This window comes from Colletotrichum navitas, assembly GCF_030913465.1.
Source record: "Colletotrichum navitas strain CBS 125086 chromosome Unknown LY79scaffold_10, whole genome shotgun sequence".
Lineage (NCBI taxonomy): Eukaryota > Fungi > Ascomycota > Sordariomycetes > Glomerellales > Glomerellaceae > Colletotrichum > Colletotrichum navitas.
The window spans coordinates 444,975-463,373 of NW_026850556.1; the positions used below are offsets into that span (position 1 = coordinate 444,975).

The 18,399-nt window shown below is 60.1% G+C and overlaps 6 protein-coding genes across 6 annotated transcripts; 2 read left to right on the plus strand and 4 right to left on the minus strand.

Annotated features, from left to right (window-relative positions):
• Window positions 1–391: 391 nt before the first annotated feature.
• LY79DRAFT_508703 (uncharacterized protein) lies at window positions 392–1,627 on the plus strand (the record flags this gene model as incomplete). Its single annotated transcript, XM_060553971.1, has 1 exon — window positions 392–1,627. One exon carries the CDS (start codon window positions 392–394, stop codon window positions 1,625–1,627), a length of 1,236 nt encoding a protein of 411 aa, XP_060417736.1.
• Window positions 1,628–2,217: 590 nt separating this feature from the next.
• Window positions 2,218–3,611, minus strand: LY79DRAFT_508764 (zinc-binding dehydrogenase; the record flags this gene model as incomplete). The annotated part of the gene is made up of 2 exons (XM_060553980.1): window positions 2,218–3,298; window positions 3,385–3,611. 2 exons carry the CDS (start codon window positions 3,609–3,611, stop codon window positions 2,218–2,220), a joined length of 1,308 nt encoding a protein of 435 aa, XP_060417737.1.
• Window positions 3,612–5,479: 1,868 nt separating this feature from the next.
• LY79DRAFT_667054 (uncharacterized protein) lies at window positions 5,480–6,184 on the minus strand (the record flags this gene model as incomplete). Its single annotated transcript, XM_060563316.1, has 1 exon — window positions 5,480–6,184. One exon carries the CDS (start codon window positions 6,182–6,184, stop codon window positions 5,480–5,482), a length of 705 nt encoding a protein of 234 aa, XP_060417738.1.
• Window positions 6,185–6,369: 185 nt separating this feature from the next.
• LY79DRAFT_35309 (uncharacterized protein) lies at window positions 6,370–7,425 on the minus strand. Its single transcript, XM_060552660.1, has one exon. The coding sequence runs from the start codon at window positions 7,320–7,322 to the stop codon at window positions 6,555–6,557; it is 768 nt and encodes a 255-aa protein (XP_060417739.1). The 5' UTR covers window positions 7,323–7,425; the 3' UTR covers window positions 6,370–6,554.
• A 4,279-nt stretch (window positions 7,426–11,704) lies between these two features.
• Window positions 11,705–16,451, minus strand: LY79DRAFT_508758 (WD repeat-containing protein; the record flags this gene model as incomplete). The annotated part of the gene is made up of 4 exons (XM_060553979.1): window positions 11,705–12,490; window positions 12,569–13,921; window positions 13,979–16,217; window positions 16,294–16,451. 4 exons carry the CDS (start codon window positions 16,449–16,451, stop codon window positions 11,705–11,707), a joined length of 4,536 nt encoding a protein of 1,511 aa, XP_060417740.1.
• Window positions 16,452–17,424: 973 nt separating this feature from the next.
• LY79DRAFT_508726 (ubiquitin-conjugating enzyme) lies at window positions 17,425–18,095 on the plus strand (the record flags this gene model as incomplete). The annotated part of the gene is made up of 4 exons (XM_060553975.1): window positions 17,425–17,477; window positions 17,553–17,641; window positions 17,702–17,833; window positions 17,917–18,095. The coding sequence occupies 4 exons, from the start codon at window positions 17,425–17,427 to the stop codon at window positions 18,093–18,095; spliced, it is 453 nt and encodes a 150-aa protein (XP_060417741.1).
• Window positions 18,096–18,399: the final 304 nt, after the last annotated feature.

Genomic DNA, 18,399 nt, shown 5'->3' on the forward strand with positions numbered 1-18,399 from the left:
ACTTCTCTGGGTTGTTGTTTCTTGGTACTGGGGTCGCCACTACTTTATCTACACACGAGTGACAGCCTTTGGGAGGGGCATCGACGCCTGTCTGGTTCTTGCCGGCCTGACGAACATTCTCCACGGTACCTGGTAAGCACTCTGTGGAGTGCTCTCTCCAACGACCGGGTTCGAGGGACGTCGTGAGGGACGTCGTACCGGACTCTTCAAGCAGAAACCCAACCGTCTCCATACATCGTCCAAACATCATCTTCTTTTCTCGGGAATCAGAATCACAACTTCAGGCATTTCATAACTGGAAACGAGACAGCAACTGCGAGCCGTTCACAGTGCCCAAACTTCAACTTGCATAACAGTATCTGCTTTGATCCATCAATAGGAACGGTAGACAATGAATGGCAATCCTTTCCCCAGCTTTGAGAATCGCACTGCCTGGCTGGCTGACGCCATGAGAATCCTCGACCAGGTCTTCCTCCACTCAGACCTGGAGCTGGAGTTCATTAAGCGTGTGGCGGCCCTGCGTGCCCGCGTCCAGGCTTGTGCCGCCCAGTATGACTCCGAGGTCGACAAAGAGATGGCGATACACCGAGACGCCATATACCTACAGCACGATGTCCACAAGGTCACCAACTATCACACCTTCATCCACCGACTCGAGGAGACCGACACGCTTAACCTCGTCGCGTGCTACCTGCCAGAGAGTTCGTGGGTCCAAGACATGCTCCGTAAGCCCGGCTTTGTCGTCAATTGCTATCTCTGCCGGGAGTGGGCGACCGACCACGACCAGAACAGAGACTGCGGTTTCCCCACGATGCCTCCCGTCGTGTTCCTCAGATGCTTCACGGACGAGCGCCGGGACTTTTGCTGGTGGCTTCAGAAGCTGGTGGCCGGCTTGGCCATGCTTCCACAGCCCCCGACGCCGATGGACGGCTACATCGCCCGCGTGGCCGAGTACAGCCGAGCGCACAGCCACGGCGACAACGTCTGGACGTACGACCGCATCTTTGAAACCATGAGAGAGGCCAAGTTCCGAGCTGAGGGGCGCCAGATCAACTACCGGCAGTTCCTGTGGACGGGTTGGGAGGACACGCTCGGGAGGATCAGGCACGACTGGGCCACGGCCGCGACGCGCGTCTGCGGCTTCCTGTCATCCGACCGATCTGACGAGCTCGTGAAAGCGATTCAATACGACGCGGGGACATACTACGTGCGGTCGCTCACGCTCACCTGGGACCGGCGGTGCGTCGACCAGCAGCCCAGACAGTGGGTGCTCGAATGGCTGCGGCACTACCACTCCGCGTTAAAGCCGCGGTTCAAGCACTGGAGGAGGATCCTGACGATTGATCGCGTGTGGCCGCTGTTCTACGTCGACAAGCGCCTCAACGTGTTTGCCAAGATACGGTTCCACGAGACCGGCCCCGGGTGCTGGGAGTTCAGGTGGATCGGGAGGCTCGACACTCCTGGGTCGGAGCTGTGGAAGCTCGTCCGTTCCAACGCACAGGATGAGCAGGCCAAGCGCACGGCTGCCGAGTGGAGTGAGCAGCTGGAACGGGAGAGCGGACACGGGGGTGGGGAGAGCGAGGCGAGGCGCGGGCGTGTCAACGACGGCCGGGATAACGACTCTTGAATACGACGCGAAGGCGGATGTTTTGAAGAAGCCAGCGACGACGTAGAATCCTCGGATGACGGGAGCCCCTGCGTGGAATATAACCGAGGACGGGGGCTGAGAAACGACGGATTGCGGGTCGTCGTCGTCGGCCGGCGAAGAGCACGAGAGCGTTGTCGAGCCAGTCGTGGGAGAGGTGGAAGATGTAAGTCGTCCTCCAAGGACGCAGATGTTGAGGTCCCGATACTGGTGGGAAGTGTGTCCAAGGGGGGTCGAAAGCAGTCAGTATACGTAGGTACACGAACAAGTACCCATATAGTTTGTCTCGTCACCGAAGAATCAGGGTGATGCTTCGAATAGCGTGTCTATGCCACTTTCTCATCACTTCGTTACATGTTCAGAAACTACCGAGTCGCGTTTCGAAAACGGGCGGCAAGTTGCATTTTGATGGTTTGGCCGGCCCAGACCCCCCCATCCAAAGAAGAAGGGAAAAAACGATGGAAAAAAAAAATTGAAAAAAATGAAAAAAGCCCCAATCTATCCCGTATCCTACAAAGGTCACAGTCTATACACACACACACAGACGGTCTCATCGGCCCTTCCCCCCCTACTCACGTCTCGCCAAAGACAAAGACTCCCTTGCCCTTGCGGAAGCCGCCTAGGGCGCCCTGGACGGCGTCCTTGAGGAGCTTCTCCTCCGTGTCCCAGTGCCAGGGCACCTCGTCGACGGGGACGTCGCGGAAGCGTCCCTCGCGGATCATGCCGAGCACGTCCTCGACGGCGAACCTGCGGCCGCGGGGGTCGCGCTCGTTCCACTTGGACAGCCAGAAGCCGACGAAGCGCAGGTCCTTGAAGATGAGCAGGCCGGTGGGCAGCATGACGGGCTGGCGGGCCATGCCGCCGTACGAGACCATGGTGGCGCCCTCGGCGAGGCTCCGGGCGACAGCGGTGGCGGACTTGCCGCCGACGCAGTTGAGGCCGAGGCCGACGGGCTCGCGGCCGGCGCGGGTGAGGTCCATGAGGCGGTCGCGCCAGTCGCGGGCGAGGAACTCCTTCTCGGTGACGACGACGGTGGCGCCGAGGCCGGCGAGGTCGTCCTTGAGGCGGGCCGTCTCGGCGTCGGTGTCGCGCTCGCGCACGACGTTGATGCTGCGCAGGCCCCAGAGCTTGCCGAGCTGGATGGCGGCGCGGCCGACGCCGCTGTTGGCGCCGTTCTGGATGAACCAGGCGCCGCTGCCGGGGTCGAGGGCGCGCATGGCGCCGGGGTTGGCGTCGGCGGCGGCGCGGATCTCGCCGGGCCCGTAGGTGCGCAGGATGCGGTAGGCGGTGCAGGGGTTCACGCTGACGGTGGCGACCTGGGTCGGGGTCAGCCCCTCCTTGGAGACCTTCATGACGTGCTTGGCGTCGGCGACGGCGTGGGTGCGCCAGGTGCCGAAGGAGCTCGCCGAGGGTATGACCCAGTCGCCTTTCTGGAGGCCCGAGTCGCGGGAGCCGACGGAGACGACCTCGAAGACGCCCTCGTTGCCGGGGATGGCGGCGGGCTCGGGGGTGCCGATGAGCTGGGTGAAGGGCGGCTTGGCGCCGTAGGTGCCCTGGATCGTGTTGACGTCGGCCGGGTTGATCGGGGCGGCGAGTGCGCGCAGCAGGACGGCGGAGGAGGGGATGGAGGGGGAGATGGAGTGCGTGTGCAGCCTGGCGGGAGGGGGGAGAGCGCGTTGGTCAGTTGGTCACTTGTCGGGTTCGGGGGGGGGGGGGGGGGGGGGACGACGACGACGTACTGCAGGACGTCGCTGGGCTCGCCTTCCTTGGAGAAGACGAGGGCCTTGGCCTGGGTATAGCCGTACGGGCCGGACTTGTGTCGTCGGGCGACCCGCGGGAGGAGGTGCTGGTGCTGGTGTTGGTGGTGCTGGTGGTGGTGCTGCTGCTGGGCGTGTCTGCCTGTGGCCGGCCGCAGCGCGGAGGCCAGAGGCCGGAGCGTCGTCGTCGCGCGCAGACTCGACGCCATTTGTGTCCGTCTATGTGGATTGCGGTTCCTCGGATTGGTGGACAATTGGCCCAAGATGAAGTGTCGAGGGTATATTGTTTGGGGGGGCGCGAAGAAGGTAGGAGGTGAGAAGCTTCTCGTATAGCTGCATCCGTAAAGTAAAGTAAAATGCCTACCCACAGGTACCTACAGTGTAGCTCGGCAAAAGCTCACAATGACGTTAATACCCGCCATACGACGCCGACCAATCGTGGGGCTGGCGCGGCCCCTCCTCTCCCTCCCTTTGGAGGGGTCCCGCTGTCTCTGCGATTGGCTCGAGCTTCCTCTTCACCACTATCCGTACACCACCACCACCACCACCGCGGCTGGCAGCTCCGGTGTCCGGGAGAGGCACGGCAGCCCAAGGACGGATCAACAGCAGGATCGGATGGCATGTTGCCGTTGCCCGCCTCGCCATGACACGCGCAAGAAAACAGCCGCTGATGGTGCGCGGATGGGCTGCTAAAGCTTATACGGCTGCAGCTTCTGGCATCCACGCACACACGCGCGCGCATTCCCTCACCCTACTACCGGTATACACTACTGGGTGACTAACTGCTGCGGCATGTAGGTACCTGAGTACCGGTATGTAAACTAATGCACCTGCTATTCGTCAACAGAACCAGCTAGATGCTGGGGTGGGCTTCCTCACGCACTACTGCATTACATCTGCAAGCCTCTCACCACATACAGTAGGTGCCTGTCCCCCTTCCCCTCCCCCCCAAGGGGCCAAAGCGCAATAAAAAGGTCGGATGCAGTGGGGTTCGCTGCCTGTGTCTATCTATCTCTTGTAAACTTTACCGTGTGGTGAAAGTTGAGGTCCGTTGTGGCGGTATGAGATGGGGTTTCCTCCCACAGCTGGATGGATGCACGCTGGTAATTTCACCAGCCCATTTCTTCTCGTCTCTCGTGCTCTCATCGCGTTGCTTGACGGACCAATTGCTTGCAAGGGCGGCGTCGATTTAAAACTCATCGTAAGCCGTCAAAACCTAGACTCTATTGCAGGCCGCATTGGCCAAAAAGGCACCAGCAGCGTCGGGACATACATGCTTGACCGCCCGCCAGCCCATGGCGCCTCCTACTTATCGTGGCCTCTTCTGCCCTTTCGCCTTCTGGTATGGTATCGTCACTGGCCTCATGCCATCTTGGGATCGGCGTCCGTCCCCAAATTTCCGGCCTTTCTTTTCTCTTTCCAGCCTTCGTCAAACCCTCGACACATAAAACATGTACAGGAAAAGGTAAGCCGTACGGTAGGAGAGGGTACAACCAGCAAGCCATAGAATACTGCAATTATCGTCCCATGATGCCTTTGTATTCCAGACAGCGCAACGAGTTGAAGTGAAGAGGGGGAGAAGAAAAAAAAGGGAAGAAAGGAAGGGAATTTGAAGGAAAAAAAAAAAAAAAAGAACAAGAAAAAAAAAAGAAAAGGAAATGAAAGAGAAACCGTAACAAAGAAAGTGTAAACATCGTATGTCAGAATGAGCCCGCGGTACGAGCTGGGTATCTTGCATAACTTCTTCCAATCTTGCCTATGCTCTTCATCACTTTACCGCGCCTTTTCCCACCACCGCCTCTCTCTCTCTCTCTCTCTCTCTCTCTCTCTCTCTCTCTCTCTCTCTCTCTCTCTCATCCCCAGCTCTGGCTCGAAAATAAGTTCAACTGAAGGAGTACGCTAGGAAATCGTGTGGGTGCATCCGCTCGGATTCGGTCGTTCGCTCGTCGGCGCGTGCCGGTTCGATTTTCGTGTCCGACAAGGCGGCCGGTTCCCGACTCCAAAAACCGGCAAGTCTGTAAATATTGTCCATGACTCGTTGCGGGGGGGCGAAATTTCGCTCCCCCCCGGGAGGTGGTTACTTGATGTTCTTGAACAGGTCATCTCCGAGACTGCCGCCGTCCGTCAGGTCCAGCTTGGCCTGGAGCGCGCTGAGCTCGGGGATCATGGGCGGCGGCGGCCCCTGAACCACCGGAGGAGCCTGCAGCTTGCTCGGCGTATGGCTGCTGCTGGTCTCGCTGATGTTGGGGTGCTCGTAGACGGTGCTGGATCGCCTCTGAGGCGGGGACGATTCCGAGGACCTCAGTCTCTTGAACCAGCCGCTGGTGCGCTTCGTCTTCTTCTCGTCGGCGATGCTGCCTGCGTTGCGGCTCATGGGACGGGACGGGGGTCCGCCGCCGCCGTTGGCGTTCGCGTGGTTGTCGCCTTCTGCATATGCTTGGTTCAGTAAAGTCCGGCTGAAGAGACGACGGATGCTGCCTTGTCTGCTCGACAATGCCGGAGAGAGCGGCATGTCTTCCGGGAATCCTTTCGTACCGTTGGTGGTGGCGGGCGAGCCTGGCACAGCGGCCGCGTGGCCATTCGTCTTGTCATCGACCTTTGCCCTGACGGCCGAGTCGGACTCCTTGGTTTCGCTCACGCGCGGGGTCTGCGGAGGCGTGGGGACCTCCTGGACAGGGCTGGGGAGCGGAGGGGGGATGTTGGTTCCGTCGGTCAGCGAGCCGAACTTGAAGTCGAGCTTGGGAAGCTCGAATCGCTTCGATGCGCCAGTGGTGGAAGACATGGCGTGTTGCGGGACGGGCAGGCGTGTGTCATCAATTGACTTTGCGGTGTAAAGGCGAGGTTGGGCCAGGATGGGACTTTGAAAGACGAGGTTTGCAGATGCAGGACTCGGTTGCGGATACGGCCCAGTCAGGACAGACGGACGCGTGACAATGCAGTGCGGTTCACCCCGTGGTGTGTGTGTGTGTGTGTGTGTGTTGCTGGACGGAGACCAGGGTGGGTAGAAACGAGCCCAGTCAGGGTGCGAGTGCAGCTATGCCGTCTGGGGCAACAAGCAAGGCGGGCGGAGTGAGTGATGCAAGCGTGGCTCCGAGACTGGAGGCGAATGATGCAAAATATAGCAGCACACTAGAGTGTAGGCGTGCAGATGATCAGATGGAGCCGGGACGAGCAATGGATCCGGACAGCTCCCTCGATGACTGTCGGAGTGTCGATATTGATGAAGGACACGGCAGACTGGAGTGGACTGCAGGGTTCGGCTCTGGAGCGAAATTGGGTCCTTTTGCTGGCGGGCGGTGGAAAGGCCGGACAGGCGAGCGACGCGGCGTATCAGGGACTCGGGGAACTAACTGCAGGGTAGTGCGGCAGGTTTGGGCGACGTATTGCCGGCGTGCTGGGATTCGTACGGGGTGTGGCGGTACAAGAAAGGTGATGGTATCGTGCCACGGGGGATGATTTAATCGACTTGAGCGCGTAGCCATAGGCAGGATGGACGTCAGGACGAAGGCGTTGAGACTCAATGGCACAAAAGCAGAGCTGGTCAGGCCGGATTTTGAGGGATCGAGTCGGGTCACTGGGGGGCCTTCTTTTGAGTCTGCATGAAAGACGACGACGACGACGACGAGGAGACGACAAGAATCGGAGAAGAAGAGTCCTAGAGGCGAGGAAAGGAGGACCCTTGAGGGGGCAGCGGAGTAGAAGAATGGAACGGGCAGCCAGCAAGGCAAGGCGACGGGACCAAATGGGAATGAGACGGTAGTGTAGGATACGGATACAAGAACGCTATCCGGGTTGTCAATCCAGTCTTGGACGGGTTGGGCTTGTTTGGTTGATGCTCGAGCGAGTGCTTCCGGTGGTAGAGGGACAAGCTTTCGTGTGGGCAATGGGTGTTGTTGTTGGGCAGGATTGGTTCCTGACATGGCCGGACGCTGCAGGGATCCGGCACTCTGCGTGTTTGGCGGTGCTACGCAGTAAACTACTGGTAGAAGTCCCAGGCCGTTCGCCGACAGGGGGGACGCCGTCGCATCCACATCTTGGGTCTATGTACTGTGTACTCTGGTGGGCGGCGCTACTCACGATTAGGTAGGTGGGTATCTAGGCTTCTCCATGTCCCTTGTACATGCACGGCTGGTCCTGGCGAATCGTTCCTTCACTTTTTTTTCCCTCTTCTTTTTTCCCTCTTTTTTATTTATTTATTTAATTATTTATCTTTCTTTTCTTCCTTTTTTTTCTTCTAGTCTTTTACCCTTTTTTTCCCCTTAATTTTTTTTCATTCTTCTCCTTCTTCTGATTCTCTGTCACACAGTTTTGTGTATGTGTGTATGTGTGTATTTTGTTCCTCTTCTTTCTTTTTCCTCCCTCGTTTTCTGTCTGATCTTCTTCTCCTGCCAAACTCTGCGGAAAGAAATTAGGATGATATGACGTGCATCCATCAGCCACTTGCCTTTCCTTTTTTTCTGCCCAGGATCTGCCTACTATAGATGTTGAATGCCACATCCCCCTCACCCATCGACGGGATGGCATTGCGAGAGATAGACAGAGGATGGAAGATGGAAGATGACGTTCCGGGCCGGGACCTCCCTGTCACTATTGGGGTTGGGTTACCATGAAAATGAAACACACTTGGTCCAAACGCGAGAGAAAGGTCGCGGCAGGCAAAAGACAATAAAAAGGTCATGCCAACGACAATCATCAAGATAAGTATAACGCCTGTGAGCTCAAGCCATTCATTCACTGGTTGCATTGCCATGCCATCTCGGAGGCGGAGGCGCGCCCGAGAGCCAAAGCGACACACACGGCCGAGCCCAGCCCCGCGCGCTTTCCGTGTGTGTCTAGCGAGTGTACAACACAAAGCATTAGGTACTCTGTATAAAGTAAAAAGTAGATACTACTTGATGGTAGATTTGATGTACCGGTATGCACTTGCTCCGTACCTGACGCACTTAGTAGTATGCCACGCGTCTTTATCGCTCCTTCCTGCCTCTTCCCTGGTCCTGAATGTCCAAGGTACGTACCTTGGTCCCTTACAGATACACTACAGAATACCTACCCACCTAGGTGTACCTACCTACCTACCTGGGTGGGTAGGTAGTGGATGCACTTCGTACCTACACCGGACCTTCCTCCCAAGGTGGTGTGGCGTCTCCCGTGCAATAGGGGACGCTTACATAATTGCACATCTCCCTCGTGCCTCTCCCGCTGCAACACAAACGCAACGCAATCTAAGCAACCTGGAATTATCAACGTCCCAAACGTTGCTGTTTACACCAGGATCCAAGGTGCGCCGAAATCACGCCTGCTGCAGGAAAATCGTCCGTGGATCTGCACTAGCCCAACTCTTTCACAACGCCCGGGGTCGGGTCGCCAGTCCAGTTGTTGTGCACCAACCGAGAGATGACGACGACCCGCGCGCATGGTGTGGTGCATAACGGCGCGTCGCAGCAAGCCTCCTTCGTTTGCCCTCTGCCTTGCATTCCACGAAATTGCCTCCACAGCAAGGTACCATCCGGTGGCCGCCTCGACATAATAGCATTGCTATATCTCGTGGGCATTCCTTGGAACCATCGATTAGGAAGGGGGTCAAACCGTCCATTTCCCACACATGTGTCGTCCTTACTGCTGGCTCGGAAGGCCCAAGTGCCCGGCAAATAGAAAGCCTTCGACGTTTTCTCTCATTAGGTCATTGGGATCGCCGCCCACCATTGTGTTTCGGGACTCTTCCTGGACATGATATGTGCCCGTCGCAGCCAGCTGGCCCAGCATTCTCGCGACGACGCCAAAAGACCCTCGACGACCTGTTGCGCCGAGCCGTCTCATCAATAATCCCGTTTCAGTAATCAGAGCCAACCCAGGGGTCCTCTGCCGCAGACCGGGGCAGGAGAGGGAGACTGCATTGGCAACCCGCCGCGTTTCCTACAAACGTCAAACAGTCCCCTTGCCGTCCGAATTCACGCACCGTCGCCCGGCGAGGCCTCCACCTGCGGCAGCGACAATGTCCATCCTCTAGACGTGGCTTGCCGGCAGCAATGCCATTCTTCCACGACACCGCCAAACATCAACGGGCTCGTTTGCTTGTCGTGCAAACACGAGTCAACAACGCCATTTGCCCTCTGCTCATCTTGGCCAAGACACCGCCGTGTCATCCTCTCGGTCAAGCGAGAAACATTGAATTCCCAACCTGGCAAGCGGCCCCATCTTGGATCCCCTCGCTTGCAGGCCGCTAGCCATAATCCCCACGACCAACGGTTCCCCGACATAAGGACCCTTGATCCTTGGGTGCGGTGGTTCCTAGATCCTTGCCAGCACCGAACGAAGCCAGGTAACCCCCATTTCGCGGCAGCTTTTCCTCTTTTTAGTTTCCCCCCCCTTATCATCTCTTCGCCGACGTCCCGTCTTCCCAACCCTGGTCTGCTCTGCTCTGCTCTGCTCTACTCTGCTCTGCTCTACTCTGCTTTGCCCTGGCACGACGGGACAACATGTCAAGACTTCCTCAAGGACGATGCAGCTACCGGTATCCTACGCCATCCTATCCGTCATGGCCCATCATCCTGCCAATCCAAAGGTACACACCGTTTCATGCAGCCCAGACCATCCGGCGAGAGGGGACCTTGTCCCGGCTCCTCGGATACCTAAGCAAGCAAGGGGCATTGAAACATTTAATGGGAATGGATTCTCTTTGCCGACCTGCAGGTAAACTTTTTATTTCCCCCTCTCCTCTATTTTCCGCGGCTGTCTCCGAGGAGAAAAGAAGATGAAAACAGGCCGTGGGTCCATCGTGTGCTTCCCCGCCGACCTTTCCGCCGTGCTAAGAGGACCTTTTTCGCTATCGCAATATAATATCCGACTGTTATGATTTCCAGATCTCGGCATCAGCATTGTTACGTTCCTCCCCACTGCACTTGAGACGTCAAAGCGGCTGCGCCGAATAGGGCCCCTGAGCTCTGTTGCACGCTGATATAAGCGACCGGAAGCAACACAGGCATGACCCATCGTCAACACCCCTGATCGTAGCACTGCTTGCATGCTATGGTGCCATCCATGCTGGTAGGTAGCTTGTGCATCGCCTGGCATTACTACACTACGCCTCTAGAAGCCCCCTTCCTTTCCTTCCTTCCTTAACACTCGTCCAAGAGCATAATGACTCGCTTGGATCGGAGGAGCTGCCGTGATTGAGATTGCACATGACTGGACCGTCGTCGTCACCGGTGGGGAGATCGGATAGAGTGGAGTCGGCTTGATATCTCTGCGAGAAACTCCGCTAAGCCCGGGTCTCGGACTGGTCATCACGCACTGATTTGCGAAATCGGCTCGCACTGGCCTCAGCGGGCCGCGACGGCGCCGTCGGACGACGACACATTGCCTCCCTCCCCAGGCCAGGTTAGGTGGGAGAGCAAGTCCGTGTCTAGACCTCCTCCCTGTGCTGCCTCCTCTGCTGCCGTTCACGGCGCTATTGATGCGATTCCATCTTCAGCTCTTTTTTATCCTTCTCCGGCTGGCGGGTTACAGCTACTGGGCGTTTCCTCATGTGCCAGCAACTGCTTAGGCAGCCGGCTCTCGCCAGTCTTCTCCAGAGAACGAGCTAGAGGGGGGAGGGGCCCTTCCGCGGGTTCTACGGGGTCTCAAGCTTCGTCGCCGGACTCGAACTTTGGTACCCACGACAGAGGCGGCTTTGGGGGAGAGATGGGTGGCTGTGTTGGACGCCTCGTATTACTCGTTTGAAGGGAGGAGGGGGGGGGGGGTCCGTCCGTTCGTCCCGGGCGGGCGTATTTGTCGTCCACTACGCAGACAAGGATGAAGACTGAAAACGACACACACACACACATACACAGCGAGTGCTGCTGCTGCTGATGATGATGATGATGCTAGGCACGAGCTAGCTGCCTGACAAAGAAAGACAGAGAACCGCCGTCGCTTGCCGATGCGACGATGTTCTCCGAGAATTTCAAGGAAAAAAGAAGCGAGGCGGGCTACTCGCCGCGTACTTTTCATGGGCGAAAAAAGGGAAAGAAGAAAAAACCCCTCATCTCTTCACAAGGCCCTAAAAAGGAAGAGAAAAGGCGATGGGACACGTTGAGACTGTGTTACCGGAAGCTCCCCCTCAACCCCCCGTCCGAAAATAGACATCAAAATACGTGAGACGTAGCTCCTCCTGGTTCCCGCTATAGATCAAGACAAAAAAAAAAAAAAACGCTTGGTACTCGAACACACTGAATACTCTCACAGGTGCCAATATTATACACAGGTGGTACAGATATCCCCCAACCACTCCCCCAACAAGGGACCCCATCGTAACGCTCCCGAGTCACCTCCCGCTCCGCCAACTGCCGGGTGTGCTCCCGCCCCCGTTCATTACAGCCCCTCTCCCGCCCCGGGTCCTCCCCAGGTTCGAGGCCCGACTCCACGCGGCCGCCGTGTCGCCCGCCGACTTCTTCAGCCTGTTACCCAGGCTGATCCTCGCGGCGCTCATCACCGCGCCGCCACCGCCCTGCATCCGGCTCGGGATCCCCGAGGCGCTGCGCACGCTCTCCCAGTCCCCCCTCTCGTCGTCGTCGTCGGCGGCGGCGGCGGCGGCGGCGGGCTCCTCGATCGCCGGCGGCGGTAGCACGAACCCCCTGCCCATGAAGCCCCCCGCCACGCCGGGCTGCTGTCCCTTGCGCAGCGCCCCCATCATGGCGGCCCACGACTCGACCTGCCCCATGGACGCCTCCTCGACGCAGTTGCACTCGTCGCCCGCGGGGCACGAGGTCTCGCCGGCGGCGTGCCACTCGGCGAGGCACGCGTCGTGGAAGGCGCAGCCGCAGCCGAGGCACGGCGGGTACAGCGCGTCGATGGGCTCGCGGCAGTAGACGCAGAGGAGCTGGGTCTGGCTGCGGCGGCAGCGGTCGCAGGTGCCGACGGCGCCGCCGAGGCGGGTCGCCGTGGCCGAGATGTATTTCAAGGGCTCGAGCTGCGTCTCGTGGACGCGGCAGACGCCCGTCACGTCGAGGCCGCGCCCCGAGGCGACGAGCGCCTGGAGCTGCTCCTTCTTCCCGAGCAGGATCGGGGAGGTGGTGTACGGCTGCTGATGCTGCTGCTGTTGTTGTTGCTGCTGCTGCTGCTGCTCCTGCTGATGCTGTTGTTGTTGTTGTTGTTGTTGTTCGTGGTGGTGGTACTGTTGCTGCTGGACCGTGGTGGACGTGTCGGCGATGCTGTACGTCTCGTGGAAGTCGTCGAGCGCCCCGCACGCCTGGGTCTGCTGCTGCTGCTGCTGGAGCACGTTGAACTTCATGATCTCGAGGCGAGCCAGGGGCTGGTTCCACATCTGCAGGATCTCGGCGTAGACGTAGCGGTACGTGGCGTACATGTCGCTGCGGCAGGGTTCGAGGAGCGGCGCCGTCATCCAGCCGTCGTCGTCGAATATGGTCTGGTCCTCGAGGTGGACCGAGACGCCGATGGGGACGAGGGAGAAGAGCTCCTCGCGGCTGACGTCGTCGTCCGAGAGCGAGGTGCGCGTCGTGCCCGAGTCGCCCATGACGGTCGAGTGCCCCCATGTGACGTTGCCGACCGCGCCGCCGCCGCCGCCGCCGCCGCCGCCGCCAGGAGCGAGGGCGCTGAGGACCGTTTCCGCCGGGCTCGGGCGTTTGCGGCCGTGGTTCGGGGGCGACGAGGCGGCGGTCGTGGTCCCCGTCGCGACGCCGCTGAACGGGCGGGGTAGGTTGATGGCGAAGCTCGACGGCAGTCCCGAGTTGACCCGCGACAGCGTCCTCCCGCTGGGCGACGTCGACAGGCTCGGCGGCGCGTGGTCGCCCTCGCCGAGGTACTCCTTGAAGCCCCTGTTGGGCGGGGTTTCGCCGCACGAGTACGAGTTGGAGCCCGGGTCGCCGGCCCAGAAGACCTCTTCGGCGGATCCCTGGGAGCCGGAATAGCGGACGGGGGTGTGCAGCGTCCCCGGGGTGGCGATGGCCGAGTTGGTCTGGCTCCTCCCGTCCAGGTTCCAGAGCGACGCGTCCGTGGGGAAGTAGTCGAGCGAGAAGGCCGGGGCCTTCATCGGCAGCGGCGTGTCGGGCTGCGTCATGTGCGACTCGGCATACGCGACGCTGTCCTCGGCGAAGGCTTCGCTGAAGATGCACGAGAGCATGGCCAGCATCTGGATGTCGGCCGTCTTCTCGTAGTACTCGAAGAGGTCGCTGATGAAGTGCCTCGCCAACGGGTGGTTGCCCCATTTCACCCTGCCGCTGAAGACGGCCGTGTCCTGGACGCCCGGCGAGTCCTCGTGGCGGAAGCGCGCGAGCGCGTCGCGGGCGATGATCAGGATCGAGTTGTGGTGGGGGTCCATGTTGGAGAACTCGAGCGGGATGTCCTTGCGGAGGATCAGCGAGAGGTAGCGCCAGACGTCGACGAGGTCCCGGCATCCGTGCTTCTCGGCGACCTGGGCGTTGTGCTCGCAGACCTGGGCACCGTCTCCGAAGATGGCGTATTCCCGGGCGAACTCCTTCTTGGCGGGCAGGAGGTCCGAGGTGTCGTGGAGGGATATGACGTTCTTGGACTTGGCCCCGGGCCGCCTCCTAAGGGACCCCGTGCCCGTGCCCGTGCCCACTCCCGTGCCGCCGCCGCTCGACCGGACGGACCGGTTGTCGCTCCAGGTCCTCTTGAACCGGTGCCGGGGCTGGTACCACAAGCTCATCTTGTTGATGGACGTCGACCCCGAGTCGCTCGACGACGAGGACCCCGTGGAGTCGTCCGAGTCGGATTGGTCGTCCGTCGCCGACATGTCGTCCTGGCCGTATCTCTTACCCGGCGGCGAGTCGTGCGCGAGACGGCCGAAGCCGGCGAACACCGGCTCGCCCTTTGACCTCTCCCGCAGCGGTTCGACGGACGTGGAGAACAGCGCCCTCGCCTTCTCCTCCTTGGTCGGGAAGAAGCAGACGAGGCGCCCGTCGTTGGCGAAGCGGGCGCCGCAGAAGCGCGGCAGCGGCGGGATCGTGGGCCGGTTGTTGGGCGCCAGGGTGCTGTCGGCTTCGGCGTCGTGGGGGGGCAGCTCCTGCGACATGGACGCCGACCCGCCCGCCGGTATGTCGTTCTCGTCCTCGCTCGAGCTCTCGGAGCCGAGCGCGTCCAGGGGGTCGTCGAGGTCCTTTACGTTTTTGAAGAAGTTTGTGCTCGCCGCGAGGTCGATCTCGCCCAGGAGGTAGGAGAAGGCGACGTCCAGGCAGTTCTGCTTGCGTTCCAGGAACTGCTGGCAGAGCTCGTGGAGCTCGTGCTCGATCTTCCTGTGCGTCCTCGCCGACATGAAGCCCGTCTTCTCGACGAAGAAGGTCGGGGCCCTGAACTTGGGGTAGTTGGACGGGATGTCGACGGTGACCTTGATGAAGATGGGTTCGCCGTCGGCGCCCCAGGGGCCGTTGAGGGAGGCCTTGAGCGTCAGGTTGTCCATGTCGATGTGCTCCCACTTCACCTTGGGGAGCTGCATGCTGATGCGCAGAAACTCCTCCTGGATGGTCTCCGGGTCCCCCCACTTGTCGTCGTCCATGTAGCCGGGGCTGAACATGCTCGAGTCCTTGGAGTCGCCCCTCCGGAGGGGACTGTCGGTGGACGCCTTCCTCTTGTTCATCATGATGCCCTTCATCCACCCGATGTGGGCCTGGCTGCGGTCCATCTCCTTGGAAGCGCTCTTGGCCTTCATGGAGGAGCCCTTCCAGGCGGCGCCGAGCTTGGCGTAGGTGGTCGGCCCCGAGCGCATCCCCATGGTCAGGGCGCTCTGCCGATATTGCGCGCTGTTGCGGGGGTCGCTCATCGTGCCGCTCCTCCGGTCTCGGATGATGTGGTCGCCGACCGTCCGGAAGGTCTTGTAGGCGGCGCCTTTGCGCGTGAGGACCAGGTTCTTGGTCGCCGGCATCCCCTTGACGTAGCCCACCGACTCGAGGATGGACGGGTCGACTTGCTGCAGCCGCAGCTCGTTGTCCTCGCCCCAGGAGACCAGCTGGAAGTCTCTCTCGTCCAGCCCGTCGTCGGTTATGCCGCCCCTGCTTCTCCACAGGAACTCCTTGGCCTTGTGGTTGCCGTGCCCGGGGAAGACGGCGACGGGCTCTGTCGGACCCTCGCCGGGGTCCTCGGGAGGCGGTCGCTGGTCGTACAGATACAGATCGCCCGGCTCGTTCTGGGGCATGGCCAGGAGGCCGCGGCCAAAGGGGGTGTGGCGAGCGCGCCAAACGGGGAACTGGGTGCGTATGACGCGCTCCGGGACATCCTGGTCGCTGCCGTAGTCCCAAAACTTGATGTGCTTATCCAGGGAACAGGTGACGATGCCCGTGGACCTCGTCCGGTTCCAGTCGATGCCGTAGATCTTGGAGGTGTGGGCGCTGATGGACTTGAGAGGCTCGCACGCCCGCCGCTCGTCCCAGATGTGCAGCCACCTGTCGTGAGAGGAGGCCAGAATGTGGGGGTCCTGACGGTTGTACTTGACCTGGGTGGCGCCGGCGAACCAGTCGCAAAAGGTCAGGACGGGCTGTCTCGGGCGGCGGAGATCCCAGCAGTGGACGTAGCCGTCGACTGCGCACGATGCGAGCTGGTCGGGGTGGTAGGCGGACCAGTTGATGTCGGTGATGGCCCTGCTGTGGCCCTGGAGGGAGTGCTCGATGGCGCCGGAGGCCGAGTCGTCTCGCAGGTTGAGGTTCCATACGAGCGCACGGTGGTTGGCCGTGGAGACGACCCAGTAGTCGCGGGCGGCGAAGGGCGACCATTGCACGTCGGTGACAAGCCAGGGCGAGCTATGGCTGCTGAGCCGGCGGGGAGGGTTGTAGGGTGAGTCCAGGTCGATGATGGACAAGCCCTCGGGCCTGACGGGGGGCGTGTCAGCACGGCTCCGGTCGAGTTTTGGGGGGACCGGGTTTGGGACCCTGGGTTAACACTCACGATGCCAATGTGACATCTCGACCAGAGGGTGAGATTGTGGCGGACCCGACCAGCCCGGCAACGTGGATGGTGCCGTCGGCGTCGAAGCTCTCACTGTCAAAGGCGGACTTGATGGGCTTGCCCTTTTTGGGGGCGTCGAGCTGGTCGAAGTGCGGCATGGTGTAAATGGCCGTGGCTCAAGCGAGAGAGAGAGAGTGTGTGGGTGAGAGTGAGAGAGAGACGCCTCATGAGGGCATCTGTCAGCGATACGCCTTTGCCATGATCCAACGGCAACCGGGCGTGGTGTATGTCTCAGTGACAAGAGATGGACCCGAGAACTCGTCCCCGTCGTTTGCTGGCGTAGCGAGCGAGCGACTCGAGAAGGCGGCTTGATGGTGCTGACAGTACCGTCGTCTGGCGGATGAGGCTCGGGGAGCTCAATCAGATCAAATGCACGCGACACGATCGAGAAGTGCACCTGTGCGCCCGTGGACCTGTGGATGGACGGGACGACAGCTGCAGCCCCACATCGAACTCGATGTATCTCCGCATGCAAAAGCACTGGGCAGGTACTTTGTTGCACTCACCGTCATCTCTGGCCAATGAAATTCACTGCATCATCGTAATTCCCCACTTCTGTCGTATCTGTACCTAGTGTAGGTACCTAGGTATCTACAAGGTGCTTCAGATACCTTAGGTACCCAGCTAGGTACCCTCCTCTGGCATCTTCCGCGGGGCAATTGCGAACAAGGCAGGGTCATTCATCTTTTTGCCTGCATGCCTTGCCCTCGAAACATTCCCCCCCGAGTCCTCGTCTCGTCGCCTTTGTCGCCGCCGCCGCTCCGTCCACATCTCTCTCCGGACATCCCGACCGCAATTGCTCTTGCGAAATTCCTCTTCCCCCGATACGAATCGAAGCAAGCAAACGACTGCACCGAACCTTGCATCCCATCCTTCTCGGGGGCCCTGAAACCAAAGAACCCGGTTCCCCAGTCATTCAGACCCCGCCGACGGCCCGGCTGCTCCAATACCCACCGTCATCTTGCGACCATCTCCAGCGTCCTGGGGAAACACAAACAGCTTTTCTTTCTTCTTCGTTTGCATTCACAAACACACAAACACACGCACACATTTCCAACCCTGTCGCCCACCATGGCCTTGCCCAAGCGTATTGTCAAGGAGACCGAGCGTCTCATGGCCGAGCCGTATGACTTCCACTCACTCCCACCCCGCCATGGCTGTTGCGTTGCGACATTTCGCTAACAGACGCCCTTTGCCAGCGTCCCCGGTATCAGCGCTGTCCCCCACGAGGACAACCTCCGCTACTTCGATGTCGAGATCCACGGCCCTACACAGTCGCCGTATGAGGGTGCGCATTCGCATTCACATGTACACTCGGATGGGCCCGCAAACTGACGGCGTGCTGCAGGCGGTGTCTTCAAGCTGGAGTTGTTCCTCCCCGACGACTACCCCATGACTCCTCCCAAGATCCGCTTCCTGACCAAGATCTTCCACCCCAACGTCGACAAGCTGGGCCGTATCTGCCTTGACGTTCTCAAGAGTGAGTTCCCCACAACAGCCTCGGCTTGTCCCGCGCGCATAGAGACACTGACAAAGAACGCTCGCCCTCCCCCCCCACTACAGACAACTGGTCCCCCGCCCTGCAGATCCGAACCATCCTCCTCTCCATCCAGGCCCTCCTGGGCGCTCCCAACCCCGACGACCCGCTTGCCGCCGACGTTGCGAAGAGCTGGAAGGAGGACGAGCAAGGGGCCATCGCGACGGCCAAGGAGTGGACGGCCAAGTTCGCCGTGCCCAAGTAAGATGGTGGGGGTCTCGAGACCCGTGAGGTGACGGGCATTTTCTTCTATAAGAGAGAGAGATGACGGGCTGCGAGGTGGACGACGGCGACAAAGGAGGGTGACGACGGCAAGATGCCTGGGCGGACGTGTGCTCCCTGGGTCGATCGCTCTTGGGGTGAATCTTGCAAAGACGACGACAACGACTATGACGACGGTTCCTTTGGCATCTCAAACTTTGGGCCCTTTTTTCTTTCTCTCCAACTATTGGAGAGGGGTCCGATTTGGACGGTGCAGGACCGGGAGCTACCAGCTTGAGATGTGCATC